The sequence below is a fragment of the Oncorhynchus mykiss genome, chromosome 20, assembly GCF_057628025.1.
Source record: "Oncorhynchus mykiss isolate SJ-2025 chromosome 20, ASM5762802v1, whole genome shotgun sequence".
In the NCBI taxonomy this organism is placed as follows: domain Eukaryota; kingdom Metazoa; phylum Chordata; class Actinopteri; order Salmoniformes; family Salmonidae; genus Oncorhynchus; species Oncorhynchus mykiss.
The window spans coordinates 13,584,349-13,602,446 of record NC_143041.1 but is presented as its reverse complement, the minus strand read 5'-3'; the positions used below and the strand labels follow the sequence as shown (position 1 = coordinate 13,602,446).

The 18,098-nt window shown below is 42.9% G+C and overlaps 1 protein-coding gene across 16 annotated transcripts in view; it reads left to right on the top strand.

Moving 5' to 3' along the window:
• The window catches only part of cacna1g (calcium voltage-gated channel subunit alpha1 G), a 199,397-nt gene extending 187,672 nt beyond the window's left edge, over nt 1-11,725 (top strand). For 6 of the 16 annotated variants that reach the window (XM_090212291.1, XM_090212290.1, XM_090212289.1 and 3 more), the window contains 5 exons: nt 3,558-3,701; nt 5,191-5,313; nt 6,941-7,160; nt 7,451-7,620; nt 9,856-11,725. In XM_090212291.1, coding sequence (XP_090068417.1) covers nt 3,558-3,701; nt 5,191-5,313; nt 6,941-7,160; nt 7,451-7,620; nt 9,856-10,842 — 1,644 coding nt within the window. In that variant the 3' untranslated portion in view covers nt 10,843-11,725. Of the gene's footprint in view, nt 1-3,557; nt 3,702-5,190; nt 5,314-6,940; nt 7,161-7,450; nt 7,621-7,959; nt 9,439-9,855 lie in introns of those variants that run through there. The other 10 variants (XM_036956460.2, XM_090212295.1, XM_090212294.1 and 7 more) reach the window with 5 other exon arrangements.
• The last annotated feature ends 6,373 nt before the right edge of the window (nt 11,726-18,098 follow it).

Genomic DNA, 18,098 nt, shown 5'->3' with positions numbered 1-18,098 from the left:
ATGAGTTTCCCTCTCTTGTGTATGTGTGTTTGTCTGCTTGTATATTAACCTTTATTTAAAATAGGGAGTCATGCTGAAACCACAGTCTCTTTCGCAGATGAGCCCTGCATGAACCCATCAATAAACAACAACAATTGTACCATACATATCTATATACACATCGATTACACAATACATGAAAAGCAAACACAAAACACGAAAAGCAAAACACATTCAATAATATGAAACAAACACATTCTTCAGAAAAAGGCTGTCTCAAATCTGCCTGAATTGCCCTAGAGCAGGTTTCCCCAACTGGGGAGCCAGTGGTTTTATTTGGCCCCCCCAAGTTTGTTTGGACACACCGACTCATTCAAGGATTTAAAATTTTTTTTTTTTACTATTTTCTACATTGTATAATTATAGTGAAGACATCAAAACGATGAAATAACACATATGGAATCATGTAGTGACCAAAAAAAAGTGTTAAAAAAATCTAAATATATTTTATATTTTATATTCTTCAAAATAGCCAACCTTTGCCTTGATGACAGCTTTTTACACTCTTGGCATTCTGTCAACCAGCTTCACCTGGAATGCTTTTCCAACAGTCTTGAAGGAGTTCCCACATATGCTGAGCACTTGTTGGCTGCTTTTCCTTCACTCTGCAGTCCAACTCATCCCAAACCATCTCAATTGGGTTGAGGTCGGGTGATTGTGGAGGCCAGGTCATCTGATGCAGCACTCTCCTTCTTGGTCAAATAGTCCTTACACAGCCTGGAGGTGTGTTTTGGGTCATTGTCCTGTTGAAAAACAAATGATTGTCCCACTAAGCGCAAACTAGATGGGATGTCTATCACTGCAGAATGCTGTGGTAGCCATGCTGGTTAAGTGAGCCTTGAATTCTAAATATATTACTGACAGTGTCACCAGCAAAGTTCCCCCACACCACCACACCTCCTCCTCCATGCTTCATGTTGGGCCACACATGCAGAGATCATCCATTCACCTACTCTGCGTCTCACAAAGACACAGCAGTTGGAACCAAAAATCTAAAATGTGGACTCATCAGACCAAAGGACAGATTTCCACCGGGCTAATGACCGTTGCTCGTGTTTCTTGGCCCAAGCCAGTCTCTCCTTTTTATTGGTGTTCTTTAGTAGTGGTGTAATCTGAACAGTTGATGTTGGGATGTGTCTTTTTCTTGAACTCCGTGAAGTATTTATTTAGGCTACAATCTGAGGCTGGTAATGAACTCATCCTCTGCAGCAGAGGTAACTCTGTGTCTTCCTTTCCTGTGGCGGTTCTCATGAGAGCCAATTTCATCATTGCGCTTGATGGTTTTTGTGACTGCGCTTGAAGAAATTTCAATGCTCTTGAAATTTTCCAGATTGACTGACCTTCATGTCTTAAAGTAATGATGGACTGTCATTTCTCTTTGCTTATTTGAGCTGTTGTTGCCATAATATGGACTTGGTCTCTTACCAAATCTTCTGTACACCACCCTTACCTTGTCACAACACAACTGATTGTCTCAAATGCATTAAGAATGAAAGAGATTCCACAAATGAACTTTTAACAAGGCACACCTATTAATTGAAATGCATTCCAGGTGATGACCTCATGAAGCTGGTTGAGAGAATGCCAAGAGTGTGCAAAGCTGTCATCAAGGCAAAGGTTGGCTACTTTGAAGAATCTCAAATGAACTTTTTTGGATACTACATGATTCCATGTGTTATTTCGTAGTTTTGATGTCTTCACTATTATTCTCCAATGTGGAAAATAGTAAAACAAGTAAGAAAAACCCTTGAATGAGTAGATGTGTCCAAACCTTTGACTGGTACTGTATACATTTTATTTTACATTTTTATATGGACATAAAAGACTGTAAAAACACCAGGGAATCAGCTCCAAGTGATTTTAATTTTGCAGGTCTGTTCCCAAGAATTACCAAGCATGATAGAGAGAGACGTGCGATCATAAACTAATGTAAGCAAGGTTTGAAATTATTATATCTGTTTGGGCTTCTTGCAGCCAATTTGCGGTCAACAAACTATCTTTAATTATGTTCCGGTTCCCCGACCATCCACTCAAGAAAAGAACAGCCCACGGCTGAATCTATTTAATGATCCCTCCACTAGAGGTACCAACTACACCAACTTCAAGGACTTTTGGAAATCATTCCACATGAGCTGTAAAATAACTAAAAGCACATTTACCTGACTGGGTGGAGATAGAAGGGATTTCCAGGGTTAGACATCCCCTTGAGTCCAGGTCTGGTGACTTATACAGCTTGGGGCAGCAGGGTAGCATAATGGTTAGAGCGTTGGGCTAGTAACCGGAAGGTTGCAATTTCAAATCCCTCAGCTGACAAGGTATGAATCTGCTGTTCTACCCCTAAACAAGGCAGTTAACCCACTAGGCCGTCGTTCACTTGCCTAGTTGAATAAAGATAAATAATAAAGGTTAACAATTTATTTATTTTTTATTTATTAGGAACCCCGTTAGCTGACGCCAATTACTGGTGTCCGACACAAGAAACAGACATTACAGACAAAATACTTTATAATTTACATGCATTTAAAAAATATTAACATGTAGTGTGTGTGTGTGTGTGTGTGTGTGTGTGTGTGTGTGTGTGTGTGTGTGTGTGTGTGTGTGTGTGTGTGTGTGTGTGTGTGTGTGTGTGTGTGTGTGTGTGTGTGTGTGCACCTATCAGTTACACATACGTGTCAGTATATACACACAACAATGAGATAGGTATGACGGAAGTTTATGCAACAGGGCTTCATAGACAAAAAGAGTGCAATGCATCGATCTATGAGACTTCAAAGAGGACCAGCTTACTTTCGGATACAAAATGCAATGATGTGTACTGAACCTTTTTCCCGTAATAAAGTTGCGTATGTGTATCAGTCCCAGTAGACGAGTGCCAGCCGTAGGTCACTGTAATGCCATGGGAAAGACAGGACACAGCCGTATGTTGTTTACTAGACTGCTATTTCCAGCCAACAGGCCTTTTTATAGTGACTAGAGGTTGGGCTGTATCATTCTTCTGATGTTATCTCTCTCTCCTCTCTGTCATCCCTCGCTGGCAGAAACATGTGTGGTTAAACTCTGTTTCCTCTCCCTCTGGGGTTGAGAGTGGAGTTTTAGTAGTGTTTTACTGCCCCCTTCTGGTTTGGTGAAGAAACTTTCAGTATTTAGGAACATGACTGATTGCGAGTATTGGTTCTGTGTAGACCAGACGTAGGTTAACAACCTGATGCTTGTCCTGAACCATGTGCACACACCACCTGCGTTTTATTCTCTGTATGTGTTCTACCACACCTGACCTTGTCGTCTTCGCTCACTTCCTTCCTCCTTCTGCTCCCTTTTTCCCGTTTGTCTTTCTTTCTGTGTGTCTCTCTATTTCTGTCTATGTTTCTCTCTTCTTCTCTCTCTCTGTCTGTCTGTCTGTCTGTCTGTCTGTCTGTCTCTCTCCCTGTCTCCCTATCCGTCTCTCTCTCTCTCTCTCTCTCTCTCTCTCTCTCTCTCTCGGTCTTTCTCGGTCTCTGTCACCCTATGTCCATCTGTAGCGAAGAGCGATGTTTGACTCGGTCTCCTCGGTGATCCAGGGTTCGATGGAGGGAGAGTTGAGTCTGATGGACAACCTGTCAGGGTCAATATGTCACTACTACGCCCTACCCCCACTACCCAGCAAGCACTGCAGTGACAAGAAGGTCAATGAACTCGCCTGCGCAACCCTACCATTCTTCCGACTCAGCCGATCACTCACCCACACACCCATGCTGAAGTCTTCGCTCAGCCTCAATCTATGGCACACACCCTCCTCTCAACTCTAACTCAACCCTTTTCCCCCTCCTGTTTCTCTTACCCCACTCAACTCTCTCACCTCTAACTGTGTGTTCCCATTTCTCTCTAATCCCCTGTGTGTTCCTTGGCCAATAATATTATTAGAAATGTGGTCACCCTCCAATATCCCTCTCTCAGCTTGGCTGTATAGGGTAATGATAAGGTAGTATACCTACCGCACACAGACACACACACACTCACACACACACACACACACACACACACACACACACACACACACACACACACACACACACACACACACACACACACACACACTTGGCTTTGAGCTTTGAAAACGAACCACCCATTGGATTGAGCACCAACTAATGATAATAATTTGACTCCGCTGCCAAGCTGGCTGGACACACACACGTACGTGATAATTTCCCGAACATTGAGCAATGTATCACTGTTGAATTATGCATCTGAATGTCTCCTTTTCCCCATTCAGGACAAAATGATTCAGCCAATCACATTAGCATTGCTAAACAGTGTCTGCTAAAGCTTTTAAAATGGATTGAGGCTAACGTAATGCCGCAGCAGTAATAGCCTCACTGCCTCTCCCTCTCTGTCTGATTCTGAAAAGTTAGCAGAAATCTCTTCCAGGCGCCCACTCAGTCTCTGCCAGTTAGGACCCCTGCCCCTGTCTGCACGGCTGGCCCAGTCGTTTGCCTGTCAAAAAGCATTTCCTCAATTCATTCTCCCGGTTAGGGGTGAGTGAGGGAGTGAAGTCGGAAACAGTAAGCGTTTAGCAGAGCAAGCTCTGAGAGTTTGAACCCTTCCAAGATGGTGCTCAGTGTTGTGAAACTATGCTAGCTCTACTAAGGTTGCATTACACGAGGTTTGTTTATTATCCCAGCTCATCCTCTGTCAATTACTCTTCATAAAAAGTTGAACCTTTTCAATATCATATAAGAGACCATTTTGTGGTTTGTCTGTGGGACGTCATATTGCCGTGTATTTGTCATCTATATGGATGGATGTTGTTTCATTAACTGTTGGTCTGTAGATTTACTTGAACTGTTGTTTGTCATATCTGTTTGTCTGGAATTAGGTTGATATATCTGTGTGTGTGTGTGTGTTGGTTTGTGTGTGATTTATCCATGTATCTGTTGATATGTCTGTTGTTGATTCAATCTCAGGTGTTAGGTGTAGGGTTGTTTGCTATATCTACCGTATGTAATTGTGTGTTGTTACAGCACACGCTGTCTGATGACTTGTCACATCTGTGCTATGCATGTCATCACGTTGTGGGATGTGTCATGCCACTGTCTGTTTGTGTGATTAGCCGGATTGTGTGTGCGTGCGTGTGTGTCTTCTCTGCTCACCGGGCCTTGTTTGTTCTCTATCTAGATCCCTCTAGCGGAGATGGAAGCTCTCTCTCTGACCTCCGACAAATCCTGGTCCCTAGCTCTCACCGACGACTCCACCCCTGATGATATTAACCCTCTCTTACTAACCAGTCTGGAGTCCAACGTACTGACAGTTCCTCTCTCTCTCTCTTAATCCCATCGCCTCCTCTTCCTCTGCTGTCTCTTGTAGCTTAGCCTTTCCCAAGGGAGCTTCCGAACTCAGCTGGCCCCTCCAGTCTCACTCTCTCTGGGGTACTGGCTATAGGTTGGAGGTTACCTTCTGGATGTCAATTAGGCATATATAAACATGTCTAAAGTAACCAATGAATTTTGCATGCAATGGACACGATTGTAATTTGGTAATCAAGCAACTTGTCAACTTGAACACTAATTGAGTGGCAGCGATAGGGTAGAGAGGGACACGAGGTGAAGGTACTCCCTCTACACTACTTCAGTTCTAATTAGTCTCCTCACAATGTCCTTTACGGTGGCTCAGAGAGGACATCTCTGCTCTCAGCTCTCTGAGTTTCCCCCACGCACCGTAGCTAATTGAGAGTTGTCGGGAAACAATCGGGGATAATTTATGACCAATTTACCCTCGTTAGCTTGAGAGTCGTTCTCTCTCCGTTGCATGTCAGACACAGAGAGCGGTGGCGACGTACAACCTTGCCACTCATCACAAGGGCGTTGAACTAATCAATCAGGTTATATTGTAGCGTGGGATGAATGTAATAGCTGTGTCAGGGGGATTTTCCGAACCCAGCACATGCATCACCCAGACACATTAATGATTTCAAATGAATCTTAGAACTGGAGGTAAAACACAGAGAGATGTGAGCAGGACACACACATGAGTTTGGAAGAACCTGGAGATTTTTTAACCATCCGCTCTTCTCCCTCGCTCTCTCTCTTTCTCTCTCTTTTTCATTCCACCTTTCTAGCCTGGTGTTTGTCCGTTCCAGTCCAGTCCAGTAGACTAGTGCGCCTGCTCACCTGCCCGTACCTCTTTTTCTCTTTTTGTCTCTGTCTCGCTCTCTTATCTTTCTCTGTCTCTCTCTCTTATCTTTCTCTGTCTCTCTCTCTTATCTTTCTCTGTCTCTCTCTGTCTACCTCTATTTCTTTATTTTGTCTCTGTCCTCTCTCTTTTTTCCCTGTTCGCTTTGTCTCTCTCTCTCTCTCTCTCTCTCTCTCTCTCTCCCTATCTCTCTCTCTCTCTCTCTCTTGCTCTCTCTCTTTTGTGCCGTCCTCTGTGTTTTAAACAATGTGACAAGTGAATGTAGTGCCACTCCGATCTCTGTGGTTAGTAGCTGTGGGTTAGATATGTTGTCTGCTAGCCAAGGACATAGCAGGGCACTGGCCTAGCTTGCATTTTCTGTCTCTCAGAACCCAGGGATAGAATAAACCTCCTGCTCTAAATCTGTTGCCTAAACGATAAACGATTACAGCAAAAAAAAGCTCAAGCATCCAAATGCTTCATTCATTTGTCTTGCTACAGTAAAGACATAGACAATGTGGTTTCAGTTAGTTTCAGTAACTCTGATCCCAGAGCCAGGTCTTTGCCAGTCTCCTCTCTGCCACTAGTGCAATGATGCCGTCTGTCTGGTCTGTCGCTCAGTGTGCCAACAATTACTTCCTTCATGTGTGTATGTGTGGAGTGTGTGTGTGTGAGGGAGTGTGTGAAGTCTCTGCTAAAGACCTGTGGTCAGACCGCCAAGTAGTTCCAGAAAGAGGCTGACTTCTCTGTCCCTCAGGTGGAGTTACTTGATCCTGGGGAGCCGTTGGAGGACAACCTGTTGAGTGTACGGAAGTCAGCGGTGGGCCGCACCCACTCTCTACCCAATGACAGCTACATGTTCCTGCCTCTGGAGCCCTTCGGACCCCCAGGAGCCGGCCTGGCTCCTGGCTTATCTCCAGTACTGACACAGTCTACAGGGCCGCAGCACATAGAGGCACTTAGCAGCGCCCTGTCAGGTACAGTACAGAGACTCCCTCTACATGCCGACATTGTTTACACACGCACACAGACACACGCACACAGACACACACAAACGGACACAAACACACACACAGAAACACACACACATACACACACACATAGTAACCTTTCCCCTTGACCAAAGTGAATGCTGTCAGGAAAACCAATACATTTCTAGAACAGTAGGACCCGGAACCAACCTCACCCACACCTACTGTTTTGATAATCTCTTGTTGTTTTTGTGTGTGAGAATCAAGTTATATTTGTGTTGTGTGTGTTACCACAGGCTCCAGTACCTCGGTGCGGTCCCAACCAGAGGAGAGCTCCCAGCAGTCGGCTGTGCCTACAGACTTCTTCAGACCCATCAGTCCTCACAGCCTCTCAGACTCAGAGAATATACCCCGACTACCCCCGCCACAGCACACACACACACTTAGCCGCACACTCCGCAGACAGGTGAGACACAGACATAGAGGCAAACACACACAACCCATACACACACACACACACCGGAGGTAACAAATGTTTTCTATCAGAAATGACTGTTCATCATTGTGTTTTTCTCCTCATGTTTCTGCTGTGATATGATGTTTTTCGTAAACTTTCCTTCCTCTCAGCTCTGCTCTTAATGCTGTCTTCTCTCCTCCCTCCTGCCTCCCTTCTTCCTGTCTGTTTTATGTTTCTAACTTCTCCATCCCTCCTCCCCTCCTCCCTCCACCCTCACAATGCTCTCCGTCCCCTGTCCATCTCTCTGTCCATCTGCTTGCCTCCCGTTCCTGTGTCCGCTACCAACAGAGTCTAGTTCAGCAACCACCAGACCCGGAGCTGCTGATCAAACACAGATACTCCTGTTTCTGAGACAGTAAAATAACAACCCCTGACCCTCTACCGCTCATTTCAGAAACACTGAGCGTCCCTATTTCTTATCCACCTCGCCTCCAACACACACACACACACGTGCGCGCTCGCTCACACACACATTTCTCTTTCCCTGACCTCTCCTCCTCCCCTTCTTGCTCCATTGTTTGTCTGTCTTCTGCTGACCATCTGCCACAATGCATCTCACTTGACCCACCGTCATACAGTAGGTAGCGTTGAACATCGTTTTGGAATGGCTAGACTGTTAATTCTCATAGAAATAGGGTACTATATTGTTTCTGAAACCCTATAAGGGTCATATGAACTACCCACTGAAATCATTATCACACATCTGTTGATTGATGGAATGTATTTGAGTTTAAGATGCAGTCAGTTTGTCTATTAAATGTAGGCGTTGGCCAACACATCACACTATTGTAACTACATATTACACTGTTATAACTCAGGGTTTAAATCAGGACTGTCAGTTCTGTCCATAATATTTGGCCACATATTTGTTTGACTGTTTTAGAGCACTTGTCCTTGTTGGGCAGTATTGTGATTGTATGAAGATGATTATGTTGATGAAATAGTTACTATTGAGAAGGAGTTATGATATGACATTTTTTTTTAACGTTACCCCGTATGACAGGAAATGTTCTACAACCACAAATAGGCATTGATAAAAAAAATGTAAGAGGAGTTGGCTCCATTGTTAGTGCTACTGTAGCTGTGGTATTGGCTTGGTTATACTATCTTAGTCCGCTAGATGTCACTGTTGTCACATCATCCATGCGTTCTGTCAAGACACACAAATCTTCAAGTCATGAATATTCTGTGAACAATCATGTCCCAGTTGTCCCAAAACTCTTAAATAGCTACCTTTTCTTTTCTGTCCATATTTTGTCACATAACAACCAAGATACTTCAGATCTGTGGTCTCAAATTGCATAAGATATGGAAAGGATGCTATATGAGACTTTTGTAACTTTTATAGTGTGTCATTGTGTTCTACTAACCTTTCCTCTCCTGTAGCTACACACAGACCCAGTACCCTCTGCCCTTTGCCCTCTGACCTCGGAGGAAAAAAAGCTGAAGGGCTGCCCTATAGTACCACTCTCTAAAATTTCCAATACATTTTTGTCATTGGGGAGTTAGCTGACTGGGCTACAAGGACAGAGGGTATTGAGGATATTGGGCATTTGGAAGAGGCTCAAAATGCAGTGCACCAGACCAGGCATATCTCCCAATACTCCTTCTGTTAAACAGGGAATTAACATTGGGCACTCAATTAGAACTTGGGAAACCACGGTTGTACCCAGTGTCCTAGCTGAGACAAACTGTGCCCTACTACTGCTGCTACTGTAAATCACATGCTGTCACTGAATCTCTTCATAAAACAGATACTCTTGACACATATCTGAACCTGGAATGGTTTCCTTGTGCAATAAACATACAGCAATACACTTACTAGTTGACGTACAAATTGTACTGCACTCTATTGCAATTTCAACATTTCCTCTGTATCACAATGAGGCAGAGACGGTATTGAGAGCATGCTGGTCTAATGGTGAACTCTGACCTTCACTCCTATTGGTCATCCTCACCCAGTCACCTCACACTAACCAGTCTCCCACCTCTCACCCCCTCATGTCCCCCTAACCACCCAACCCCTGTGTCTCAATCTCTCCCTCCCTGCCTCACCCCTCTCCCTGTTCTTCTCTCCCGCTCCTCTTCCACCTTTCTCCATTTCTTTCAAACTCTGCCTCACTGCATCATCCCTCCTAATCCCTCTCCTCCCTCCTCCCCCTCTCTCCCTCCTTCCTCCACCAGGTGGCAGTATCTAATGATTCCCAGGAGGCTCTGTGGTCTGACGGAGGGGAGGGGGTCCTAAATGTAGCTTCCCTAGCCCTCCCCCTTTTCTCCTCCTCTTCCTCATCCTCCCATCTTCACCAGCAGCCTTCTCTCTGGCTGGTCCCTGCCACCCCAGGGGCGTCCCCTCAACTGTCGCGCCCCAGTAGTGTTCACACCCAACACCCCTTCTCAAACCACGACCAGCACCACCTCTCCTCCTCACCCAACTCCCCCTCTTCCCTCTCCTCACCCCCTCCTCCCCTCCCCTCCGCTCGCCCCTGGAGACAGGAAGAGGCCTCGGCAGACCACGAGGTGTCGCTCATCAACCGGGCGGGGCTGGCGGGGAGTGAGGATGTCACCGGTGTCGGACTGGAGTCAGAGGTCGGAGGTCTCAATGGCAGTTACCAAGGTCATGAGGTTGGCCGTGGTGAGGGGAGCCGGCCATGCCTGAGACAGCTGAAGAGGTTCCACAGCGCTGACGCCCAGGGCCGGAGCATTCTAGCGTCCCGGCCCCGCCCCCTGTCCTGGTTGGACGATCCTCGGCGCCACTCAGTGGAGGTGTGTTCGTCTGTAGAGTCCAGTCCCCAGCGCAGCACCACGTCCTCGGGGTTCGTCTCCCGAGCAGACAGCCTCCAGATCCACTCCCAGACCACAACAAAGACCCTGCCCTCTCCCCGACGCAAGAAGAAAATGAGCCCCCCATGTATCTCCGTAGACCCCCCTGATGGACTGGAGTCCCAGCCCGGCCTCCAACCTACCCTGGGAGGTTTGGGGGGCCTAGGGATGCCCCCTCCCTTACCCAGCCGGGATACCTCCTGTCTGAGGAGGCGGGCTCCCTCCAGTGACTCCAAGGACTCCTTTGACCTCGGGGCAGGAGAGGGGCTGGGCCAGGAGGGAGGGGGGCCCAACCCCAAGCTGTTGACTCTGCCCAGCTTCTCCTTTGAGAAGACAAGCTCTGAGCACTGAACACTCACACACACTGATGTACACACACACACTAACACACACACACACACACACAGCAAACCATTAAGCACATAGGCACACAGACACACACATGCAAACACACGATACACTTGGTGTATCCGTGATGGTGATAGTCGTAGTAATAATACCGTAGAGAGTAATTATGGTAAAACTACAACAAAACGGTCAAATCATCCTTGGTTTTATTGAGGATCCGTGCAGTACTGTCGTAGTGTGACCATCCCTTGTCTTTGTATTGTTGTACTGCCAAAACCACAAGAACGTGAAAAGAACACAGCATAAGCAGAGTTGAAACAAGAATACAAACATGACTGTTTCTCTTCTACCACACCTGCATGCCGCCATTGGCTGCAGGTCGACCCCATGACCTCTGGAGTGAAGTCAGCACCAATAACTTTGGATAGCGCCTGCCTGTGGCCACTATTGGGAATGCTCAGTGTTAGACAGTGGGACTTCACCCTCACACGGGCAACAGTGGAGGTACAAAGCAATATGAACGATTTAGAGACACTATTTTCTTAAATTATTGGGCCATAGTGTTTGTACAGGATGTAGATGTTTTAATTATTTCATTATATATTTTTTGGGGGTGATCTTTTTTGTGATGGGTTTTAATTTTTCTCTGTTTGTTTCAATGTTCAAATTTTTTTTTAGCTAGTCAGTTTTGTTTAATTTTAGGGATATTTTCTAGCTTTCTTGATTTGCTGAGGAAAGTGATTTTTTTTTTCAAAGTGCTGAGAATCATGTATTTGTAGGATTAATATATATATATATATATATATATATATATATATATATATATATATATATATATATATAAAAACAACTCATTAAACTGAGCTTTGATTTTTAAGCACAAGAAGGGGACTTTGGTGGTTTGAAGGTAGGCAACAGAATGGTATAAGTCAATGTGTTGTTATTTACTTCATAACAAACATTACAGACTAAAACTTTAGAGCAGTGTTTGAAGATTTTTATTGACAGGATAAAATCTAACGAGATGCATTATCATATTTTCAAGGCTGTCCTGATTTCACAAAACACACATACAATAATATTCAATCCAACATACTCTGATTTCTTCAACACAATCCTGGGAATTCGTTATTTACGTCTTGAAAGAACTTGATGTAGTATGTCTGAATCTACAGTGCCTTCAGAAAGTATTCATATCCCTTGACCTATTCCACATTTTGTTGTGTTATAGTCTGAATTAAAAATGGATTTAAAAAATGCTCACGTATCTACACACAAAGTGACAACATGTTTTTAGAAATATTTCGCAAATTTATTGAAAATTAAATACAGAAATATCTCATTTACATACAGTACCAGTCAAAAGTTTGGACACATCTACTCGTTCAAAGGTTTTTCTTTATTTTTACTATTTTTTACATTGTACAATAATATTGAAGATATCAAAACTATGAAATAACACATATGGTATCATGTAGTAACCAAAAAAGTGTTAAACATATATTTTATATTCTTCAAAGTAGCCACCCTTTGCCTTGAGGATAGTTTGCACTCTCAACCAGCTTCACCTGGAATGCTTTCCAACAGTCTTGAAGGAGTTCCCACATAAGCTGAGCACTCGTTGGCTGCTTTCCCAAACCATCTCAATTGGGTTGAGGTCTGGTGATTGTGGAGGCCAGGTCATCTGATGCAGCACTCCATCACTCTCCTTCTTGGTCAAATAGCCCTTACACAGCCTGAAGGTGTGTTGGGTCATTGTCCTGTTGAAAACAAATGATAGTCCACTAAGTGCAAACTAGATGGGATGGCGAATCAATGCAGAATGGTGTGGTATCCATGCTGGTTAAGTGAGCCTTGAATTCTAAATATATTACTGACAGTGTCACCAGCAAAGTTCCCCCACACCACCACACCTCCTCCTCCATGCTTCATGTTGGGCCACACATGCAGAGATCATCCATTCACCTACTCTGCGTCTCACAAAGACACGGTGGTTGGAACCAAAAATCTTACATTTGGACTCATCAGTCCAAGGGACAGATTTCCACCGGGTTAATGTCCATTGCTCATGTTTCTTGGCTCAAGAAAGTCTCTTCTGATTGGTGTCCTTTAGTAGTATTTCTTTTCATCAATAAGACCATGAAAGCCTGATTGCTGCAATCTCCTCTGAACAGTTGAGGTGTGTCTGTTACTTGAACTCTGTGAAGCATTAATTTGGGCTGCAATTTCTGAGGCTGGTAACTCTAATGAACGTATCCTCTGCAGCAGAGGTCACTCTGGGTCTTCCTTTCCTGTGGCGGTCCTCATGAGAGCCAGTTTCATCATAGCGCTTGATGGTTTTTAGTTCTTTACATTTTCTGGATTGACTGACCTTCATGTCTTAAATGTAATGATTGAGTGTCATTTCTCTTTGCTTATTTGAGCTATTCTTGCCATAATATGGACTTGGTCTTTTACCAAATAGGGCTATCTTCTGTACACCATCCCTACCTTGTCACAAAACAACTGATTGGCTCAAACGCATTAAGAAGGAAAAAAATACCCCAAAGAACTTTTAACAAGGCACACCTGTTAATTGAAAAGCATTCCAGGTGACCACCTCATGAACCTGGTTGAGAGAAATGGGTTTGATCCTCTTTTTTTTTCTTTTTTTTCCTGCCTAAAATGACATACCCAACTGTTGCTCAGGACCTGAAGCAAGGATTTGCATATTCTTGATACCATTTGAAAGGAAACACTTTGAAGTTTGTGGAAATGTGAAATTAATATAGGAGAATGTCAAATCAAATCCAATTGTATTTGTCACATACACATGGTTAGCAGATGTTAATGTGAGTGTAGCGAAATGCTTGTGCTTCTAGTTCCGACAATGCAGTAATAACCAACGAGTAATCTAACCTAACAATTCCACAACTACTACTTTATACACACATGTGTAATGTACGTAATGAGTGATGGTACAGAACGGCATAGGCAAGATGCAGTAGATGGTATCGAGTACAATATATACATATAAGATGAGTAGTGTAGGGTATGTAAACAAAGTGGCATAGTTTAAAGTGGCTAGCGATACATGTATTACATAAAGATGCAGTTGATGATATAGAGTACAGTATATACATATACATATGAGATGAGTAATGTAGGGTATGTAAACATTATATTATATTAAGTGGCATTGTTTAAAGTGGCTAGTGATACATTTTTTACATCAATTTACATAAATTTCCATTATTAAAGTGGCTGGAATTGAGTCAGTATGTTGGCAGCAGCCGCTCAATGTTAGTGGTGGCTGTTTAACAGTCTGGCCTTGAGATAGAAGCTGTTTTTCAGTCTCTCGACCCCTGCTTTGATGCACCTGTACTGACCTCGCCTTCTGGATGATAGCGGGGTGAACAGGCAGTGGCTCGGGTGGTTGTTGTCCTTCATGATCTTGATGTCCTGGAGGGCAGGTAGTATGCCCCCGGTGATGCGTTGTGCAGACCTTACTACCCTCTGGAGAGCCTTACGGTTGTGGGCGGAGCAGTTGCCGTACCAGGCGGTGATACAGCCCGACAGGATGCTCTCGATTGTGCATCTGTAGAAGTTTGTGAGTGCTTTTGGTGAATTTCTTCAGCCTCCTGAGGTTGAAGAGGTGCTGCTGCGCCTTCTTCACAACGCTGTCTGTGTGGATGGACCAATTCAGTTTGTCCGTGATGTGTACGCCGAGGAACTTAAATGTAACACATTAGATCTGGTAAAAGATAATACAAAGAAAAAAAATATGGTTTTTCTTTCATCATCTTTGTAATGCAAGAGAAAGGCCACATTGTATTTTCCAGTTTAGGCGGAATTTAGATTTTGGCCACTAGATGGCAGCAGTGTATGTGCAGTTTTAGACTGATCCAATGAACCATTACATTTCTGTTCAAAATGATGCATCAAGACTGCCCAAATGTGCCTCATAGGTTTACTGATACATTTTCAAGTTCGTAACTGTGCACTCTCCTCAAACAATAGCATGGGATTATTTCACTGTGATAGCTACTGTAAATTGAACAGTGCAGTTAGATTAACAATAATTTAAGCTTTCTGCCCATATCAGATATGTGTATGTCCTGGGAAATGTTGTTGTTACTTACAACCTCATTCTAATCACATTTGCGCACGTTAGCTCAACCGTCCCGAGCAGGGTCACCGATCCCGTAGTTAAAGTAATGATGGACTGTTGTTTCTCTTTGCTTATTTGAGTTGTTCTTGCCACAATATGGACTTGCTCTTTTACCAAATAGGGCTATCTTCTGTATACCACCACTACATTGTCACAACACCACTGATTGGCTCAAACACATTTAGAAGGAAAGAAATTCCATTATTTCACTTTTAACAAGGCACACCTGTTATTTGAAATGCATTCCAGGTGATTACCTCATGAAGCTGGTTGGGAGAATGCCAAGAGTGTGCAAAGATGTCATCAAGGCAAAGGATGGCAACTTTTAAGAATCTCAAATATGAAATATATGTTGATTTGTTTAACACTTTTTTGGTTACTACATGATTCCATATCTGTTATAACATAGTTTTGATTTCTTCACTATTATTCTACAATGTAGAAAATAGTAAAAATAAAGAACAATCCTTGAATGAGTAGGTGTGTCCAATCGTTTGACTAGTACTGTATGTAAACATGATTTTAATAGCAGGACACTGTAAAGTCCATTCTTTCACTGAAGATTGTGAATTAGGCTGTTTGAGAAGGTTTGAATCCTAAGCAACCTGCATACACATCGTTTGAAGTACAATATACCAACATAGTTACTGTATTAGGTCAAATCTGGAAAGCCTTTGTAGAGCATGGGTGGAGTAAGCGTTGTGGTGCTCATGTGAATTTGCTTTATTTTTCGGCTTCAGGCCAATGACTACTTCTCACTTAAAACATATTTTTTTGTTTTTAATTTCCATGTTTTTTACACCAGAAGGTGATCATACAAAATTGTTTTATCTCACATAATTTATTGTCCAGGGCCAGGTTTCCCAAAAGCATCTTAAGGCTAAATTCTTTATTAGAACCTTTGTAGGTGCATCGTTAAATCTCATAGTGGTTTCCCCAAAACCACTGTTACTAATGTTGCACTTTCTCAGACCACTCGTAGAACAGCTAACTTCTATTTTGCTAATTGTAGGCTACTGTCTAATTTTTGCCTCAATTTCATGATGTGTAGGCCTAACAGCATGTGCACAATATTGTGTCAACTATTAGATTTAGTGCATAGCTTAAGCATTTACAATAAGCCGCCTCAATATTGCATCAATAGGTGATAATTTAATTCTAGGAGCTGATCCATCATCAGTATCTAATGTTAAGGTAAGATTTGACTGCAGAGCGCTGATATGCGAGCAGCGCTGCCTTTCCTTCGATCCTATCAGTATCGCCACATGCTCTAACGATGCACTTCTTGAATGTTCTCCCTATGTGGTGTTTTGGGAAATGTATGTGAGTTCTTTGGCCGTTATAGAAACGATGCATCGTTAAAACACTCATAAGCTTAAGTTCCATCACTATTGGAAAACCAGGCCCTGGCTATTACTAAATAGACATGGCTATTTGCATTCATGCAAAACATATGGATTCTCCATTTAAAGAGGGGATGGGGGTGAATATTAACAGCTGCTTTACATTAAGCACATAACCAGTTCCTGTAAGTGACTCTAAAAGTACTGAATAAGTTGGCTGAATGAGCATTTGGAAACAATAAAATAATGAAATATAATAACAAAATATAATAAAATAAAACATCCAGGGTAGTCCCCCCAGAACCCCTCTGTTTGTTACTTGTTGATGTCTACTTCCCACTAAGTAGACCTACACCAATGTATTTTTTTTGTATTTTTTCGGTCGTCCTAAAAACAGACCACTTCGATACAAGTGACTTTTCGTAGCAGGTTAGGGGAGCATTTTCGCTAACCCTAACCCTTTTCCTAACCTTACCCTCATTATCCTAACCTGCTATGTTAATTATCCTAACCAACTGCATTAATTATCCTCACCTGCTGTTTTGAAGTGGCGTGTTTTTAATCTCGTCCACGGATGTTGAAATTTGGTCTCCTGACCAAAACGGAACCAATCATAGACGTCTAAATTTGTTTCAGATTTGGTCCGATCTGGACTGGCCTATATTGTAAAAAGTCTGGGGGTCCCTGAGGACAGGTTTGAGAACCACTGTAGCAGAACACCGCAGAATGCAGTACATTACCGCACAGTAAAACAAAAGTAAAGAAAGTATTTCCAACATTCTTTCAGAATCAAAAATGAACATGACTTCAACGTCTGGGAAAGACAACTTTTAAACGTAATTTTGCTTAATGGGTTCAGATTTCTGGGAACACACTGAAAAATAACTTCACACTGTTGAACAGTCGGCACAAATGTAGATTAGAATGGCATAAAGAAAATGGCATTAACAGGGGAGGGTGTACTGAATTAATCCTGATGAGTTGTACGGCAATCTAAGTAACATAATAAAAAAATCCATAGCAAAATCTGTCAATTTAAACTAGAGATTGTTTTTTTGCACCTCAATCCAGGTGCAAGGTGGCCGAGCTACAGCGTTGTTTGTCAGACCATAAAACATCCTGAAAATCGGTCTTCTAAGAAAATGTCTGTAGCGTTCAAACTGGTTGCCCTACAAACTCCCACTCGTCTGAACTCGGTAACGCTGATGTGCCAACTTCTGTCTGTAGCGTCCGAATCGTTTGAGCCATTCAGACGAATGGAAGTATGGGGGTAGTTTGTGCCAATAAAAATACGGGGTTAAATATGTGTGCATTTTATTACAAATATTTCCTGAGCTTTCTTATATCTCCTAGATATAGGACAGACACTTCAAAAACGTATTCCTTATGACTTATTTTTTGCCATTATTTTTGCCATTTATGAATGTGTTATTCAATGTGTTTCTATGGACTATAGTAGTAAAGGTATATATTTTATCATTTAAAAAAAAAAAATTCATACAGTACCAGTCAGAAGTTTGGACACACCTACTCATTAAAGGGTTTTTCTTTATTTTTACTATTTTCTACATTGTAGAATAATAGTGAAGACATCAAAACTATGAAATAACACATATAACACATTTGCCTTGATTTGCACACTCTTTGGCAATCTCTCATCCAGCTATACCAAGGAACTGTCTCCGAGATCTGTGATGAGAAGTGAGTGTACAAAACATTGAGGACACCTGCTCTTTCCATGACATATACTGACCAGGTAAAAGCTA